The sequence below is a fragment of the Coloeus monedula genome, assembly GCF_965178545.1.
Source record: "Coloeus monedula genome assembly, chromosome: 3".
Taxonomy (NCBI): domain Eukaryota; kingdom Metazoa; phylum Chordata; class Aves; order Passeriformes; family Corvidae; genus Coloeus; species Coloeus monedula.
In genome coordinates, this window is record NC_138783.1 from 35,098,466 (window position 1) to 35,118,775 (window position 20,310).

The 20,310-nt window shown below is 39.9% G+C and overlaps 1 protein-coding gene across 8 annotated transcripts in view; it reads left to right on the top strand.

The window, feature by feature from the left end:
* The window catches only part of DLG2 (discs large MAGUK scaffold protein 2), a gene marked incomplete at both ends in the record, with an annotated part of 992,680 nt that extends 975,969 nt beyond the window's left edge, over positions 1-16,711 (top strand). For 7 of the 8 annotated variants that reach the window (XM_082277305.1, XM_082277307.1, XM_082277308.1 and 4 more), the window contains 6 exons: positions 8,673-8,723; positions 9,482-9,583; positions 10,541-10,713; positions 11,433-11,542; positions 15,827-15,918; positions 16,605-16,711. In XM_082277305.1, the coding sequence (XP_082133431.1) occupies positions 8,673-8,723; positions 9,482-9,583; positions 10,541-10,713; positions 11,433-11,542; positions 15,827-15,918; positions 16,605-16,711 (635 nt within the window). The remainder of the gene's footprint in view (positions 1-8,672; positions 8,724-9,481; positions 9,584-10,540; positions 10,714-11,432; positions 11,543-15,826; positions 15,919-16,604) is intronic. The other variant, XM_082277311.1, reaches the window with a different exon arrangement.
* Between the last annotated feature and the right edge of the window lie 3,599 nt (positions 16,712-20,310).

Consider the following 20,310-nt stretch of genomic DNA (forward strand, 5'->3'; position numbering starts at 1 on the left):
TTTCAGTGGGGGCAGGGGGAAGTTTCTTGATGATCTTTAAAGAGTAAAGTTACTGCACAGCCATAGTCCAATCTGCGAGAGGCATCCTTTTTACAAGGTCACAGTTTTTACTTGCATTTCTGTGTGCCTGTATGGAGATCAAAGTAATAGTCCCAGAAATTTTGTTGAGCCCTTAGTTTTGACAGTACAGACTTCTTAATTCATATTGCAGTCTTTAAAAAAAGGTAAGATAGACATTCACTGCTTAGGCACTGCCACTGAATGTCACTGATACCATGTAGGTGGAGGTCCCAACCCTGCAACATGATTTGGTTGGACTTAGAGTCTGTTTCATCATATAACCAGGAGGCAGGTTGTATGTTCTGGGTAATTCTTAGTAATGCCCATAAATTTAACCAGTATCACTATTTTTTGGAAGTTCTGAAAAGCAAAAAAACCCCCAAGGCATTAAATAAATTGCTAGAAATGTAATAAAAAATAACTAAAATGACAGACTTCTTGCTAGATCACCCAATTGTTTAATTTATTCAAGCCATTTGCTTAACAAATCAAGTTTTCCACCAGTCACTCAGCACTTGTGCTAAGCAGCCACATACATTCAGGTAATCAATGGTATCATACCTCATGTTTACTAGTCCTGGTATAACACACAGCAGTTGAGCTCTGTTGATAAACACTGGTTTGTTTCAGCAAAACAGCTAACCTTGTCCTATTCAGAAATGGTAAAATAGTTCGTATTCTCTTGTATTGAAAAGGTTTCCTTGGAAAGCAATTGCCAGAGTCACAAGAAAACAGTAGGCACTCTTGAATTGCCAAGATCCAATTCTGAGCTGTTTTATTTTTAATGTGCCCTCTACTTGGGAGGAGAGGAGGATTTTATTTTTGGTTATGTTTATATTGACATATAAAATGCTCTTTCCCCAGACTGACTTTACAATCAGGAACAAATCAAAGGGTTAAATTTTCAAAAGTTCACACAAGTCAAATCTCATCCAAATCTGTATATTTCAGGAAAAGCTCAGGGTAAAAGCATAGAGGAGAGTCTAGGCTGATGAACTGCCCCAAACAGCGGACTTAATAGGAGGCCCAGTTGCAGCCAAACATTTGGGGCATGTCCACAAAAGCCTTTTACCAAATTTGATCATAAGACAGGCCAGGTTACCAGTTCTTCATTAGCTGTGTAATAGCTTAAAATAAAGTGTGTGTTCTGAGGTGCAAGAAAGGTAATAGAAACAATTTGGGAAAGTTAGTTGGGACATAGATGCTTGGAAGGAAAAGTAATGCTGGAGTAACAACTGCCCATGGCAGTCACTCTCCTTCTAGAGTGGTTTCCATCTGGGCGAGCTCTGGTCTCCCTTCAGCAGCATCCTGTTGGCTGGATTTCCCCACACATTACTGCCAACAACTTCTGCCTGGTGGAGAAGATGCTGGCAGGGATTTCTTCTCTGCCCACAGGATAGCTATGCCATTAAGAAGCAGAGGAAGCCCATCTTAGATAATGCCAAATGAAAGAGGATTTAAAATACAGAACCTGGTGCCCAAAGGGCCTGATTTCATTTGCTAAGGATTCACTGGTGTGTGGTAACATGATATTTGAAGGCATGACCTTGACAAATTAGCAACTGGATAGAAACTACTGTTTCAGATGACCATGGTGGCACCTGAAGTCTAACCTGACTGCGTTCAATTTCTACCTGGTCATGGTACATCAGCACATCTCCTGTGGAGAATTAAAGCCCTCCTGAGTCCAGACAATCAGTCTTTGAATCTTCAGACAAAGAGATCTGAGATCTGCTGTGTTGACAGTCCATCCCATTGTACAGCGCATCACAGCAAATCTCCCCTAGAAAAATAATGTGTCAGGAACCCAGAAAAATCAGATGACAGTGAGAGGCAGGTGATCAGAGAGTGGAGTCAACAATTGTGAGGGATGGAAATAAGAGAGATGAGGCCTGTCAAAGGAAGTTCTCTTATTTCACTACAGTTCTCACTTTGTGGGACTGTTGAGAAAGGACCCTACACTATAAAAGCTTATCGACGTCTCTGATGTGGGAAGAGTGATTACCAGACATAATCCTAGAACATTTCCTAAAGTATTCCTCACTGCCTCCTGGTTTATTTATTCCTTATTAAAGGAAAAAAAAATAATGAGTGCCCAGTGTAACATTCCTGGCAGAACAAGACAGCATGCAGTTACTATTTCTGCTGTTCTTGTTCACATCTGGGTAGCTGGGAGTGGAGCCCAGTGTCAGCCACCACCACAGAACCGAGTTTGTATTAACTCCATTTGGACCCAGCCATGTTGCAGAGTTGTTCTGCAGTGTGATGTAGTGTCACTTTGAGCAGTCTGTGTGTTCGAGGTGAGGCACTACAAATTCTTTTACAAAGACACCATGTGTGTTGATTTGCAAACTCATCTAGCCCTCAGTCTGTGCACTGGTGACATGGAGCATACTGAGAGGAGAAAAAAAGTTAAGCTGGAAAATTCATGAGGGGCAAATAGAAAACTGCTGGAGGAATCAAGGGATTTGCACGGGGTTGTGACCCTGTCCCTGTGCCTCTATTCTTTTCTGTTTCCTCAGCAAATTAGCAGGAAGAAAGGGGTTGCCTGCCCCACTGCTTTCTGAATTGTGGGAAGAGTGGCTGGAAAGCTGCCTGGTGGAAAAGGATCTGGGAGTGCTGGTCAACAGCAGCCGAACGTAAGCCCACAGTGCCAGGTGGCCAAGAAGGCCAATGGCATCCTGGCCTGTATCAGCAATAGTGTGGCCCGCAGGATCAGGGCAGTGACCGTCCCCCTGTACTCAGCACTGGTGAGGCCACACCTCAGCTCCTGTGTTCAGTTTTGCTCCTCTCACTACTAGAAGGGCATTGAGGGGCATGTTCAGAGAAGGGCAACAGAGCTGGGGTCTGGAGCACAAGTCTGATGAGGAGCAGATGAAAAGAGGTTGTAGTGAGGTGGGGTTAGTGTCTTCTCCTAAGTAACAACCAACAGAAAGAAGAAATGGCCTCGTGTTGCACCAGGGAAGATTTAGATTAGATAGTAGAATTTTTCCACTGAAAATGTTATCAAGCATTGGAGCAGGCTGCCCATGGACGTGGTTAATTCACCATCTCTAGAGAGATTTAAAAGACATGCTTAGGGACATGGTTTAGTGGGACTTGGCAGAGTTATACTTGTATTTTCCAACCTAAATGATTCTGTGCTTCTGTGATTCTATGAAATCAGCAATTCACACCTTGGCCAGAACACAGAAAAAGTGTGTGGGTAAGAAACAACTGGCAAGTGCAGAGTGTTCTCCTGCAGACCTTCTTATATATCCCTATAAAAACAGGCCAGTTGGAGTCCAGAGTGAGGTGTTCTGCATTTTTTCTAGTAGGTCTCTGGCAATTGTTTTAACACATTTCTCTAACTTTTGCTTCTCATGATGAGCATTTAGTGAAAAGTAGCTAGTGTCAAAACCTGTACTATTTGATCATTCCTAGAACCATTCCAAACCAGCAATATTGAAGGCTTCTGAGAAATGTCCAGGCTGTAAGCTGGACAGTGAGGAATAGGGGGGTTACAAATCAACTGGGCTTTTTCTAGGAGATATTCTGATGTGTTCATTATTTTTCAGAAAAACATATTGCTTAAAAATTTGAGTATTTGGCTGAAGTATTCCTTATGTCTTAGGGTTCTGTCAGTTTTTTGACAGAAGTCAGATATTTTTTATTTCAAAAATATAATTGAAAGTCTTCCTATGTGGTCTCAAGAGAAAATTCTTTGACCACTTCTAAGCAACAAGAAGTTGCAAAAAGTAAACCAGATTTCTTCTGCCAGTGCCCTCAACACTTGGTTTGTTATGAAAAATAGGGCTGCAGCCAACAGTGAGATATTCTTTCTCCCAGAAGATAACCTTCAGCTCCATTAATTTCAGTGGGAACTGCAGACACATTTGAGAGCAGAATCTAACCCTTTATAAATAAGAATAGTATTTTGGGGCCAGGAACAAATGCTGGCTTGATCTTAAAGCAGCTGAGTTGCTACATCTTAAAGCAGTTGAGTTGCTACACAGCTGCTGTTGAATCACACAGCCATGCTATTATGAAGTCTATGTTAGTTTATTTGTTCCCGTTCTCAGCAATAAAGTCAAGTTTGCAGAGTGGTATATAAAGTACTGGTCTAGCAGAAAGTTGTTCTTTTTGTGATAAGGACACATACAGCCAATTTTGACTACTCCCTGGACCAGTTAATCAAACCATGATTGAAAGTTTATTTTGAGCCCTGTAACTTAAAATGTTCTGATTTCTTTTTCAAACCAAGCTTGTAAGGACAGATTTTTTACCATGGACTCATCAGTTTTTATTTTGCGAGACATGATTTTCATAATGGGCATGAATTTCAAGTCTCTCTCCTACATATGTGTTGTAACGCTCTTACACATAGTTCAGTAAAGGTTTTTACAGCTGTCATCAAAATTACACACACATTGTCGCATCTATTTAGTCTAATTGCATGATTGGTTGTGATTGCACCAATTATCTAGAGAGGCAATACATAACTAAAAGTTAAAAATATGAAAAAGTGATAGAAAAAAAAATTTACCCTCTGTCAGCAAATTAGCAAGTCACTTTTCTAATGAGATTTGAAGATTCAGAACAAGGTTAAAGTAGTCCTGATTATTACAATAATTGATTAATAAGGACACTTGCATTGGCTCCCCAGAATTGCTGTATGATTCAGGTATACTCAAATTGGCACAAGTATTGCAGTCTCATTTTGTACCCACACAGCTATATTGATCTTTGCCCGTAGACAACTTTTCAGTCATAAGTTCATGCTCAGACTACTGATGATCTTTTTACATATTGGATTTCCAGCTTTTCATAGCTATCAAGATATTTCCAAAAATCATGTGTTTATTCACATAAATAGGGGCCTAGCAAAGGGATTTTGAACCAAATAGAGGCTGGGATATTGACTGTCCAGTGCAGTCTGTGCAGAAGAAACAAAGCAAGAAATTGATTTCTCCAAGATCTTGCAAATACAACTCAGGTAATTCATATGTTAGCCCAAAACCCATCTGAAAACCTATAAAATCCCTCAAAAATATTAAATTAATGCTCTTTATGGAATTTATCTGACAGCGCAGGACCTTGCTGCCCCATTTATAAATGTTATGAGTTATAACAAACTCAAGGTTATTCTTCTCTTCCCAACCATGAGAAAACACCAACAGGCAAACCAAGAACAAAGAGAAGCAGGGAGTGGTCCTGAGAGAGTGAAATTTCTCCAATAATTTTACCCATAATTATATTACATTTTGGTGACTTTCCTTTTTCTTTTTCTGTTTCCTTATTTTATTTATTTTCTTCTTTTTTTTGACTTGATGGGATTTTACTGAAGAACAGGGGAACATACCAAAATCCTACAGAAAGATCTTTTTCTTTTTTTCTCTTCTTGTTTTATCTGTTAAATGTCACAAAGATTTTCCAGATCAATACAGCTAACCTGTGCTAATTAAGCTGCTAATGTGAGTGGTAAATGAGGCTTAGGCAAATGATAAGAGCCTGTGTCCTGATGGATTTCACACTGTGTCTTACCCCTCAAAGCCATCACAAGGTTATAGCAATCTGATTATTGATTGACTCTAGAGCTCTTCATTATACTTAATACTTATGGACTACTTGAGAACTATGCAGTACTGACCAAGTGGAGATCATTAAAGAGTACCATCTGATATAGTTAACATGCAAAACAGCCTCTGAGGACCTAGAGGATTTTGTCTGGACAGTACATGGCAGGATTTTATTCACTTAGAAATTTAAGCTTCCTGAGTCCTTTTTCCAGAAACTAAAAGCTGTGGAAATGGTGCAGCTTCTCCCCACACTCCCATGTTGAGTCTGGAACTGTGGGCTGAAGATCCTTACCTCAGGAAGATGTTTGTCTTTAAGTTCCTGTGCATCACAGTCAGCCTCAAAGTTTCTCCTTACTTACTCCAACCGTTTCCAATGGCTAAAACTTCAGCGCAGTTTGAGTGGGCTGGAGAATTTTTCTTTGCCTTTAACCTGGCCGCACTTTCACAAGACTTCTGTGAAACCAGGCTTGTTTTTCTCCCTATCCCATACCCTTCAGAGAGTGTGGATGTAACAAAACCTTTAGTATGGAGACATGTCTGCCAGAGACTGGGCAAAAAAGAAAGTAAAATCTGTGCTGGCTTATCAGTGCTGGTTATAAATCTATGCCAAAGCCAAGTATTAGTCCACAGGAAGAAAAAAAAACAACAATAGTTTCAGAGTTATTGTCTGTTTTCTTCCAATTGTTATTGACCCTGGCACTCCCGTGAGATTCTGCTGCTTAACTGCAGATGTCTGACCTTGGTTTTTAAACAGCATCTGACCTTGCTGTCTAAATGCTTTTAGGGAACAATAGAGACAAACTCACCCTTCTGACTTTTTCTCTTCTCACAAAGTAGACATGTAAAATAGGTCAGATGACTCATGTCTTAGAATAAGCACTTGCCTATTGAAGGCAGCCTTTGGGTCCAAAAGGTATCTAGGGACTAGCTTAGATGTAAGCACTCAAGCCTCAGGTTTCTGAAGTTAGTGCAATGAAACTCCTGCTGTGGATCTGTTTGCTATTGAAACAAGTATTTTCAAGTTTAAGATGGCATTTGTACAAACAGGCTCCCCTCCATTTGGTTGGTATGTGATGGCTTCATCGCCCAACTCAAGACTGACTTTCTCAGGCTGTTGAAAAATATAGCCTTGGCTCCCATGGGGTAGAGGACAGACAAAGCAGGACCATCCTTGTCCAGCCTGGAGAGTGGGTTTTTTCATCTCTCGAGAAATGAGACATACTGAGTTCTACATCACCCCTAAAATTTACTGAGAAACTTAAGGGAAACCAATACATCTGATGCATAAACACTAGTGTAACAATAGTTCTAGGTTTCCAACTTTGCAAAAAGCCAAAGAAAAGTGATTACAATATCAAACATTTGCAAACAGAAAAGAAAATCCCTTGTCCACACTCCTCATATGCCATGTGGCCTTATCCTCATATGCTGTCTAATCTCTTCCTTTTATTAAAAATTATGTTCTCTCTTTTGCTGCTTCAGCACTATTGCTAGGCTGGAATTGGTCCTATCAGTTCTCCCTCTCTCCTAACACATCAGTACAGTTTTTCATTTGCTGTTTCCGTCATTGTCAATAATTACAACATTATTTTTACTTGAAGAGCTCTCTTACACATTTGTCACTCCTGCCTAGATACTATAACACACACGTAGTAGATTCATGGGCTGGGAGTCAGCCTGAGATCTAACCACAAAGAATTTTGTACCTTCTTGGGAGCTAGGCACTGCATCCAACACAAAGCTTGTTTATGTAGTTAGTGGAGCCTCGAGGGCAACTCAGACAGCAGTCAGACTACTTCTGGGTGAGGTGTACACCCCTCTAAATCCTGTATTTCCATCAGGCAGGGCAGCACTCTTCCCCTCTATGTGCACACTTTGGTTTGACAGGAGCCCACCAGAAATATAACACAGGTGCTTACGTGCATGCAAGCAGATGAAACAAAGGCAACCCTGTCTATTTTAAAAAGCACTGGTGTGCCTTATGATACTCTTTCTTCTGTAGTATCTAAATTAGTTGCAAAATCCCATCTGTGCATCTTCTCAGAGACAAGCCCTGAACTGAGCAAAAATAAAATCATCACTTTAAACTTTGCTAAGTTGTATTTAGAACCTGCCAGAGCCCTCATGTGGTACCAAATATGTGACAGTGACCCAGAAAGAGAAATGAGCAGGAATTATTCATGCTTTAGGTGATGAATCCTCCTCCCTCTCCTTTTTCACTCCCTAGGATGGGAGGACAGTGATGCATAGGGACTGCACACCTGCACCCAAGTCATGGTCCATATAGTGCCACTTGTTTCTCATGGCAAATTTCTCTGCTTTAGTCCCCTAAATGTCACCATGAGGAAACAGCACTGTCCTAACAGGGCAGAGGGAGAACAAATGTATAAAATATGATGCTGTGAGACCTTCACTGAAGATATTCAAAACCTGCCTAGACATGCTCCTGTACAACCTGTTCTAGGTGCTTTAACAGGGGATGATTGGACTAGGTGATCTCCAGAAGCTGAAAGTCCCTTTCAGTCCCAACCATTCTGTGAGTCTGTGATTTGTGTTCAGGGAAAGGATAAGGATCAGAAAATAGCTCATAGCTAGATGTTAGGCTGTGAATACACTAGACTATGGAGGCTATGCACTGAAGAACAATCAACCAAAATATATATATTCTGTGGATAAAAATTGTTCTGTCTAGGTAGCCTGTTGATTTACTCTGCAGCAACATTTTAGGGCCTTAACAGTAGGAAAAGTATTGCATCTTAAATCTCTGCACTATCCCTGTAAACAGCTTTGTATCAAATCATAAATAAAGGCATGTTGCCCGTCAATAAAAAAGCCCAATTTCAGTAAATAGAATTGAAACACATGGAAGGGGAGGGTGGGGAAGGAAAAATCTGTCTCCATACATGGAAGTTATGATGGACTTTGGAATGGTTCAGGTGAGAGGTTTATCAAGAGAGAAGTGTTGAACCTGGTCTGTCTCTATGTGAAGCATTTTATCAAATACCTGACATGTTCCTTATCAGCTCCAATCTCTTGTCTTTCTTCTCTCATCAGGAGGCCAAGAAGACTGCATCCTTTCTTATGAACCTGTCACAAGACAGGAAAGTAAGTTTCATCTTCTTTTCTATCACTCTTCCTTATATTTTTTGTTTCAGGGTTTGAGGGCCAGCAGAGCAGTAAGCCTTGCTTTGCCAGTCCCAGTTTCTCTGTGGCTTCTTTTTCTTAGACACTCAGTCTGTTTTCAAATGAAAAAAACCTGATGGTACAGTATTCCTTGGCAGCCCCCACTTCCTGATATTCCTAGGACTCTCCCCAGCACGTTCTCACGGGCTTTACTAGTACAGTAAATAATCGATCTACAAAATATTGATGTAGCTTTTCTAGATTTACTGCAATATTGTTACATGGAAAGCCTTTATTATTTTGCTTCTCATGTGTTATGTGCCACTGTCCAGGGTAGACAAACCTATGGAAAGGCAACTTAAAATGGGAGCACATCCATCCGGTTTAATGGGGGATTCACTTACATAACTTGAGGAGAAAAAAATGCTGCAATAGCCTTTCCATGCCTCATGGAAGAGTCCATCTGCAAGCATTGTTGAGTGGCCTTGTTGAGCAATAGCAAATATATGTATGCTTCTACATAGTCATTTGACATGTGCATGGACCATCACAGAGCTCTGCAGTGGTACTCATTCCATTCCCTTTTTCATGTCAATAAATAAAATACCCATTAATAAAATGTGCACCTAAGTTTTCACTTCATACATAAAGACAGAAACCCTGGTTAGCACATATTTGGGTAAATTCATTTATTATTGCCAGTAAGATCATCTAAATGTGCCTTTCTTTTTGTTTTCCAGTTAATTACACCAGGCCAGTTATTATTCTGGGTCCTATGAAAGATCGGATCAATGATGATTTGATATCTGAATTCCCTGATAAGTTTGGGTCTTGTGTACCACGTAAGTATGATTTTACTCCTAGTTCTGCAGCAGAGTGAACTGAATCTCTTGGTGCCACACATTAAGTACATTTCTGTGAAAGCAGCATCCATGAACTATACATAGTTGAGTTTCTCAAAAGTCATTTTTTCATCAGACAGAAAAGGGGAAAAAACAAATAAATTAGAAAAAAAAAAAAAAAGGTTGTGAAGATCTGGAAAAAAATTCTCAAAAGAATTGTCTCCAAAGCCCTAGGACACTTTAAAACAAGAAAAATTCTAGTCACTAACTCAGTTTAGTAATCAATCTGTGGTTTCTTAAATAAGATAAAAGTTTGAAATACTGGTAAAATGTAAAATGTTTCAACTCAATTGCACAGCATCCACCAATAAATATAAGGAGTAATCTGTGATTTGTGTGAGATATAGTCTGTTGAATCAGAAAGCAATGTTGGACCCTGAATTAATCAGAGTATTTATATCTCGCAACATTAGAGCTTGCTGTTTATTTGAGGCCCTGATTGCAGTTGTACTTCATTTTAAATGGTTGTCTCTGGCAATACACTAACTTAAAACCACTAGAGATGAGAACAGAATCAGGCTTCTAAATAAGGCTAAATTGAGTTGATGAGATGACAATTCATTTTATCACAGTAATAACATTAAATTTAAAATATGAAATGCATTTTATATTTGAGGTTTGTGTGTGATTCTGCTGCAAAAGGTGGAATTCCAGTAAACTCTAATTTTATTTAAGTCTGTATTGATTGGAGGTAAACATCAGAAGGTATTAGTACAAAAAGACAACTTTATTGTCATAGCTCCATTGAAAATAATATGTAGTAGCCAAAGATCTAGAGGTGAAGTGCCTTCACTTAGAGCAGACCCAGCATTGCCCACTGATCAAACCACAGCTGCATTTTCTGCACTAAATTTTTTTCCAGACTTCCTGATCTTCTGTCTTTTTTTTTTCATGCAGATACCACACGGCCAAAGCGTGACTATGAAGTGGATGGGAGAGATTATCATTTTGTCATTTCAAGAGAACAAATGGAAAAAGATATCCAAGAGCACAAATTTATAGAAGCTGGGCAGTACAATGATAATTTATATGGAACTAGTGTCCAGTCTGTGAGATTTGTGGCAGAAAGGGTAGGTTGGCAATAGTTTTATTGCCAGTGCAACATGATCTGCTTTGTTTCCACATTGTGTCTCACACATGATTCTCTGCCAAAAATATAAAATAGCTGCAAAACGGCATCCTAATATTTATAGGCTTTGTAATGACTCCACAAGTGGAGTCTCTGACTTTGAATGACATCATCCTTGGCACTCTCTGTACATGGCTGTAGTGCCATGGATTCAGGGTTCTAACACAGTGCCTCAAGTACTCCTCAAAACAGCCTCTACTCTTCCTCTACGCTTTCTACTTCTGTAAGACAGGTAGATAAACTAAATCACTTTCAAAGAGGCAAAAGAACAAATCACAGAAAGATTAAATTATTTCCCTCAGGTGACGCAAGGAGTCTTTGATATAAACAAGGACTGAATTAATCACTAAGAACATGGACATCCTATTACTTTTATGAAGTGATTTTCCTCATCTCAAGAAAATTCTCCTGCCACTGTAAATTTCATCCCAGTAGAAAATAAACCCCAAGTTTGTTCCCATATCACCAGTGTATATTTATACTGGCATCAAAGCAAAGGAAAGTATGCAGAGTAGTGAAGCACAGTGAAGGCTCCCCCTTCCCTGGTGTGCCAGTAATGGCCCCATTCCAGGGCACTGCATCGCAGATTTGCTTCCTGTCTCTTGGCTGATCTGCAGCGAAGTCTGCAAAAATAAACACATGCTCATCTGTTTCCAACAGGGCAAGCACTGTATACTTGATGTGTCAGGAAATGCTATCAAACGACTACAAGTTGCACAACTCTATCCCATTGCTATCTTCATTAAGCCCAAATCATGGGAGCCTCTGATGTGAGTATAAATTTCTTCAAGCATTTTGTATTTTGGGTACAGCCTCAAGTGGCACCACACAGGTCTTGAGTCTACATTTTGCTTGTTCTCTAAAATCAGTAATAATGAGAGGAAGTGGGAAGAGTGTCCTCAGAGCCTGTTATCCACTGTATCCTGGTATCTCAAGGAACAAGCCATAGCTGTGAACCTTTCAGACTGGGACAAGTGGGATTATGTGCTGGACCATGAAGGACTCCCTGCCAGTGCTTGGTGTACTTGCTCCAACCTGTGCAACAAGTTCACCAGGGACTCACTCATGTAGCTTGGCTTGTCCCATGCATCCATGGGTGCTCCTGGGGTTTAGAGTCTGATCAAGGGCACAGACCAGGTGGTTAAACCTGTGTCAGACTTGAGGTGTGTTCCTCTTCACCAGCCCTTCATTTACCTGAAGGTCTGTAAGAGGATAGGCAAGGAGCCATGGGACTGGAGAGGGGCAAACAGAGGAATGAAAGAGTCGGCTCCATGCTGCCAAGGATGTCCGAGGTGGCACACACTTTGGGGGATAAGATCAAAACTCAGTGTAAGATCGGTAAGATGAAATTCAGCACAGACAAAGGAGAGAAAATGAAATGCATGAGTACAAACAGGGAATAATTTAGCTATAGCACTGCAGAAAAGCATCTGGCATTTGGGGTGGATCACACAGGAATATGAATGGATGGATAATGTGGTTGCAAAAAAAGAAATTGCCACTGTGGGCTGTATTCATATCAGTGTTCTGTAAGGACACAATAGACAGCTATTTTGTTTTACTGGGTGTGGATGAGGCCTCATCTGGAGTGCTGGCCTGATTCTGGGTTCCACTCTGCTGGTGAAGGAGGAGCAGGAAATATCTAGTGCCACAGAGAGAAGGCTGAGGAGGAAATATGGAATTGATATTCATCCGGAGTTAAAACTCAGGATAAAATACATGGTTCTCAAGTTGTTTTCCATGTAAACTTACAGTTATGCAAGATCTATCAGCTTAATTTGCTGTGATAGGGTTGAAATTTTAAATTCTGTGCCTTGCCCTCCCCCAAGGCTCTGCAAATGCCAGGTAGTGCCATAGGTATGTGTTTGACAGCTAAAATGTTGGCACTCCGTCTCCTGTGACAGATGCATGTCTGGTGATGGTAACAGTGTGCTCACAGCCAGTGGTCACAGAGCCAGAGAATGCAAACATGACCCATCCCAGGAATGTGCATTCTTCTCAGCCCTGCCTTTTGGCAATGAGCTTGTTGTATGTCCTGCCACATTACAAGAAATGATGCACAATATGTGGTACTTGCACAGCACCATCCTGACTTCCTGACTTTTCTTCCAGCCCTACAATTCAATAATATTCTGATTTTGTTGCTGTGTAGAATGGGAAGGGTAGTCTGATAGCCTGCGTTACGCATTGATTGTTTTAACAGAGATCTTAACATACAGTTTTCCCATTCATAAAACATTTCCATTATTTTTTTAATGCTGGCATTGCCTCTGGAGTGATTTTTAAAAAAAGTAAATAAAAAAGTGACCTTTACTCTAAAAAATACACCAGGCAGAGCCAGAAAAGTGGCAATAACATAAAGGCTTTGTTGATTTGATGTTAGAACTGCAAATCCTTGAATAGATTGACTGAATGGTGTTAATGAAGATGCAAAATATTATGACAGTCATTGTTATTGAACCAAAGCAATGCTAATATTTCACTTAGGGCAATAAAACAAGGGTGCTGTTCAAGAAATGCCTGGATGTGGCACTTAGTGCTATGATCTAGTTTAAAAGGTGGTGATCAGTCAAAGGTTGGACTTGACAATCTTAGAGGTCTTTTCCAACCTAAATGATTCTGTGATTCAGTCTTTTTTAGATATGTACCTACTGCAACACAAAAAATTATGGGTTTATCTGCCATAGCAATGACTCCTGTTCATACAAATGAATTGAAAGCTACTGTAATAGCAGTCAAAACACAAAAGACAAAAAATTTATAATCACGAGATGCAGAGAAACAAAGACTAAAGATTTATCTTTCATCAAAATTAGCACATAAAGTTGTAGTCTTTCATTTATGCATATGCTCATTTGCACCCATCTGAGAGTGGAAGAGTGAAGGGAGCATAAATCAAGTTTGCATCTGCACTTGAAACCTGGTTATTGCAGGTTTTCCGGAAATACCCTATTAACACTTATCACCACAGCAGTAAATGACTATAAGGTGCTGTTGGATGTAAAAGCAGTCAGAACACGTGGCCACTGCTGTAAATAAACTGCTCCATCACCCCTTCCTCCCTTCCTTTCTCCCTTCCTCTCTTTCAAGTCTTACATGACTCCACCTGGTTAACTCCCAGAGGCATCCTTGTTCATACCCTTCAATCAGCCTCTCTCTCTAGAGGAATGAGGACAGTGGTGAGATCATGGGGATGAGAAATGGAAGTAAGAAAGAACCTGCCTGGGTGAGCTTTTCACTGGGAGAGGAGGAAAACCTTGGAAAATATGTACTGTATTTTGAATTCACCAGCTGTGCAGGCCCCCAGCTAAGAAATAAGAAATAGAAAGGACTGCAGTATGACAGCAATTTTATTTCATCGTGGTCCTCCGCCTTCTCCATCCTCTCTTATAAGGGCACAGAATGGGCAGAGTCAGGAATACAACTAGCACAGTTTTATACCCCAGGCAAATCTACAACCTGAAAGTGTAATGCAAATTTCTACCTCTTTCAAAGTACTTCCTATTTTAAACACTTGCTTATATTTTTATTTGTATTATCTTTTCTGCTATTCAAAGATCTTGAGGAAGACTTCTCAAAAATTTACCAGAAATAGATCTGAAAGGGAGAGGATGTTGTTAGCATTACAATATTGGTTAAATGCCCATAAGATGAAAATGTTAAGTTTGCCTAAGAAATTGCAGTGGTATGTCCCACTGCAAGACAGGGTTTTGGTTCAGTCACCTAAAGAGATGTTCAAGTAGGTGTAGCTGATGCAAAGTCCACCTGAACTTGATTAGATAGCAATCTTTCCAATAAATAGAATTAGTAGTGTTACAAATTTAGCAGGACAACACATAGATTATATTAAAACCATTTATATAATCTACAAATAACTGACATAAATTTTAAAAGAAATCTTTCTTAGCCTTCATTTTGTAAGCCTGCTTTCTCCATGGCATTAGTACTTCCAAGGAAATTTTTCCTAAGCAGTGTGCCCAGCTGTATGGTTACTTATATAGGTAGGCAGCTTTAAGCCATTTCTAGAAATACCTTTTTGCATCCTGGACATCTTCCAGAGTGTTTTTCACAAGCCAAGTAGGAATTAGCTGTAGCAAGTTCATACTGTTTTGTGCTTCATAAAGCATTTTTTTTGCACCATCATGTCCATAATTTCCTATATGCATCACCCATAGCATACTGTATACAGTCCATTACCACATCATCATATGATTCAGTGCAAGGCATAACATTAGATTTATGCAGAACACAAGGTGCTCCCTTCTCTTGCTTTCCTAGTTGTCTCAGAAAAGTCCTGTCATGTTTTAAGAAAAAACGAATCTATGCTGGGAAAAAAAAAGCTAGACCAAGCAAAGTCTATTTATTATTGATAATTTGGACATCTACAGGCATATGAGTGTAAGGCAATGAATGAGCATGAGCTTGATTCATTGTAAGTATACAGTGGTATTAACACCTGAGCGTGCACAGGCAAGACAACTCATTCCTTAAAGTTATTAAATAATGCTTCTGTTGAAATAGAAATGGTCCATCAAAATAACAAAACACTGAAAAAAACCAGAATGTTACTGTCTGTCTTTGTTTTTTTTTATTTCTTGGCACCCAATAAGCAGTCAGTACAACCTTATTCATCTGAGACCACCAGCTGAGTCTGGGAGATACAGAGGAGCTTCAGGCAGGAGTGCTGAGTGCTCAGGCTATGGAACATCCTGGATTCCAGACCTACTTACGGGTTCCTGATGTCTCAAAGTCTATCTCAGTTAGTAGCTACCAGACTCGGGCCTTGTATTTTGTTTGAGAATGTAGAGCAGTGAACCCAAGATAAAAATTTGGTGGAGAAAAATGAAATGGGAATTAGTCTGAAGAAGTAGTTTTGTACTACATAAGAATGAAATTAAATTGAAAATATTGAAGCTGTCCATGAACTGTTGGAAGAATTTTACCACTTTATTCTTGTACCATTCTCAATCTATCTGTGATTCTGTTGAACATATCTTTTGAAAGCCATTCTAGTAAAAATCTAAACTTTCTCATGACTTCCTCCGTGTTTCTAGGGAAATGAATAAACGTCTCACAGAGGAGCAAGCAAAGAAAACCTATGATCGAGCAATTAAATTAGAACAAGAATTTGGAGAATATTTCACAGGTATGTTTTTATTAATACCTTTTTTTTTTCTAAGATATAGTCTTTTATTGCAAAATAACTGGATCAGCTCTGTCTTTGACCTAGAGTACCTATCAGTATAGTGTGCCCAGAGTAAGGACTTCTGGCTTGAGAATATTGTTTCCTTGAAATTCAAGGCACTTGACTCCTGAAAAGTTTGATGTCCTGAAGGAGTATCTATGCCAAGGCAAATTAAGGGGCAAACCATTGTGCTTTGTGTTACAGTTGCTTTACCTTCTGTCAGCTTGGGCCTGATCTTGTTAACCTTGGCAGCCAAGAGTGAACTCATTATAACTAGATCAGAAAGGTTGTAAATCTGCTGCTGCCCACTGCTGAAGTAGGTTCTAAGTCAAATAAAATTTAAAGCTTGACCTCCAACAGTGGGAATCCCTTGTGCTGCCCTCCCCAGGACAAAACTGCTAGTTCTCTCAATTAACCTGTCTCAGTCTTCTCAGTACAAGCAGTGGGATGGCTCTCTGTCATAGGCAGGTGCATTGATTTGAACTTAGTTATCATCCTCAGGGGTATGACACTTCCATAATCAACATCTCAGTATACCAGTATTCCTTCTCATTCCATCAGTATCTATGAGTATGCTGAAAATCTGCTGACACTGGATGCTGTATCTGTCAATTAAAAGAAATATTGATATGTTTTCTCTACTGCAGCTATTGTCCAAGGAGATAGCTTAGAAGATATATATAATCAATGCAAACTTGTAATTGAAGAACAATCTGGGCCTTTCATCTGGATTCCTTCAAAGGAAAAATTATAAATTAGCCACTGCACCTCTGATTACAACGGGAGAATATTTAGAAGAAAACTATAATATACTATTTGGAGGCTTTCCTGTTTTTGTTGCATTTATGTTCTTTGCAGTCAATGTGAATTTTGATGAATGTACAACACAAAGTGTTTGAAGCCATGAAGGACACTGATGGGTCAAAGGGTAGGAACAAAAAGACTTCTACCATATAAAGCAAATCTGTTGTGTGCTCAGAGCACGAGTTGTAGGTATAAACTTTTGACATGGAGACCCTCTGTCAAGGGGAGCTAAGCCACCTCCTGTGCCCACGCGGACATTTTGATCAATTTCAATGGCTGAGCTCAGTGTGTTGATTGCTTTAGAGAAGTTCCCAGCTCTTGAACCTCATATAGGGCTTGATCCTGCAAGGCGCTCAGCACTTGACCCCAATTCTTACACAAGTAGCCTGTTGACTTGGAGTCACTTGTGACCCTTCCCTATGCCATTCAGTCCCACCAATTCCAGTAGGACTATTCACGTGCTCAAAGCTAAGCACAGGCTTAAGCATTTTTGCTAGATCAGGGCCACACGCACCTTGCAAAATCAAGCTCAGAGTATTTGGTCCACTTCCTACTGAGGTCACTGTTAGGACACTGTGTGACTTGGCTGGGAGGTGGGTCCTGTTCTAAGCTTGTCATTGCACATTTGTAGTTGGTACACCTCGACTTTGGTAACTATGCACATCTTTTGATTTCTGAAACCAAGTCAAGCATTTCTTTTTTCCCCTTTGGAAGCACTATTGCATCAGGAACTACCAACAATATGGTTCATTTTGATGGTGTTTAGGGGTGGGAGAGGATGGAAGCATTTCACATCACACACACGTGCACACAAACACATTCCCATGTGGACACACACATGTATTAGGATTCACAGCACCTATGTTAACAAGGAGGGATACAACTGGGAAAAGCTTTAAAATTTTTGATTGTCTATTTTATCATTTATATTGATAGAAGGCACTTAAAGATGGAATAATTTATAAAAATAAAAATATATTGATGTATAGAAACTAATTTCTATAGGTAAAATGTTTTTGTGAAGATATTTTGTAAAGATTAATTAATTGAAAGATTAAATATTTACACCCTTGTGCGACTGTCAAATGTAAAGAGGACCATCAAGTTGCATTATACCTCTTCCATAACAGATTCTCTATTATTAATGGCAAGCAAGATAATTCCTTAAATTGTAGTTGTCATCTTGTTTTTCTTTCAATTTAATCCTCTCCCTTGCCTGTGTTTAATCATGATGAACTCCTGTGGAAAGATCTCTTGAACTCACTGCCCTGTAGGAATTTTCTGAACAAAAAAGGAAAATGCATCTTGTGAGAGAGACAACTATTCAGAAGCAAAATGTCAGTGCTTAAATGCAGTTCATAATTTCTCTCTTGGGAAGGAGGCACCCTTAAACATCAAATCTTTTATGATTCTTCCTGTTTCCTTCAGGGAAATAATGAAAGCATTTGATCTTTCCTCTCTTTTCAGGCAGGTCACCAACTAACTTGTATCTTCATTCATTTCACAGTCAACAAGGGTCTTAAAAGCAAAAACTGAGGCAATAGACATTTGTGAGGGATTTGGGGAAAGTCTGTGGAATTGCAGTTTGGGGTGTATGGAAGGGTAGAAGGAGTTTTTTTTTTTCTCATTTCACATTGCCCTTCTTCTGTATGCTGATGCCATTCTTCACTGACTTAAAGGGGACAAGTGCAACAGATGCTATGACAGTAAAACTGAATTGCCTTTGCTGCTGCTGGACCATGTTCTCTGTAAAGCCCACACTCCTGCCTCTGCTGCACTGCAGGAGTGCAATACTTATAGCTGGTGGCTACAGCAACCCTGACGCTTACGGATGTCTTAAGGGCAAGTGCTAAATAGACTCCTCTGGTACTTGTCTATCTGAAGCTTACATTTCTACACCCTGTCCAGCTGACAGGTCTACCCAGCCAACTTCCGCGGACAGCGCGATGAGCTGGATGTTTGCAAAAGCCACCAGCAGTGACAGGGTTAAAAATATGGGCATTTTAGTGGCCCTGAGGGGGCCTTTCACACTTACTGCCCAACTATGGTAACTTTGAGAAATTCACACTTCTTTAACTATTTTTCTTGCCTGGTCAGCGCAGATTTATAAACAAGGGTTTCAGTTAAGTCTCCAGAAGATCTTTGTAACCAGAAGGGCTAGAAACATTTTTTTTTTTTTTATATAAATTAATGAATGCTTTGATTTTGGATAATTCTGCAGAAGTCCACAGAGTGACCCCAGATCTTTGGAAGCCATGGATTTTTCCATGCTAGCAAAATACTATTGCCCCAGGTTGGGAAATAGCCCACCAGACCTGAAAAACCAAGTATCCTAAAGCAGGAACTTCGTTCTAATTTTCAGCTGTTTTTAAGCAATCAATCACATCTGCTTCTTTGTTTCTTAGTTCAGCATGCAGCCTTTTATGGTACTATCCTACTAGTAACTGTTTTGCTTTGTCATGTGCTGTGCTTTACGGTGAACAGTAACACTATGGCTGAGTACAATCAATTTTTCCATCAGTCCTTGGTTACTGTAGTAACATTATTTATTTTTCCCTGTCTGTTGTTTGTGCTTCCATTTTAGAGTTGACATTGCACTTCTTCTTTTTTTTTTTTTTTTTTAAATAAAACATATATTTAAAAACAAATCATCAAGAGAATCAGTGAGAGGTCTTATTTCCGTTAGGACTTGTACTCCCATTTGTTTTGTGTGTTGATGTTTTGCATTCCATGTTGCAGCATCCTCAGAGCTGCAGTCCATTTTTGCATTGCAGCTGTTCAGATCATACTGGGTGGTAGTGGGAGGAGGAAGAAAAACATAAGACTCATGCAAAATTACATCTGGTGGAAAAGAAAAAGTCCAAACTCACAACCCACAGCAATTGGCGCCTGACTCCATATTGGTGCTAACACAGCTTAGCATAATCAGATTCCTTTTCTGTCCATGTAAAAGACTTGGGAGCGTCTAATCATGAGACAAATGCAAATGCTGGACCCTTTAGGAAAAGTGCCAGATCACACCCCTGGTGCTATATCTCATGTTCTGGCACAGTGTGTAGCACCGTAGGGTCTAAGCAGAAACAAAATTATCACAGCTTTTTGTCCACCCATGGATGATCACAATGACATCTTGCTAGCTTTGTGCAGATGTGCAATATTACAACTTAATTATTTTTCCTTGCCACAAACAAAAAAATAAAAAATCTTCCATGCACTGACTCATTGAGAGCTTGCTAACAGGGCTCAGTGGAACGGCACTTCGTCGCTGGTCTTACGGTCTGACCATCAACCAGTGAAAGAGCCTATTTCCTGCTTAATCCCCCTTCCTACAGAGGTACCCTGTCCATGCTAGCACTTTGTAATTTCTTTGGTAGTAAAGGCTGTTTCTAGATCAATATTCTGTGATGTAATTGTGTTTGTAGCTAGCATGGTTTGATGCTCCAGTGTGGATAGGGTCCTAGGAACCACTCAGTGAAAGTCAAGGATAAGAAATCTCTCCGTTGCACTGAAATTACAAATCCTCATCCTGGAGAGCAGTGTGGAACCCGA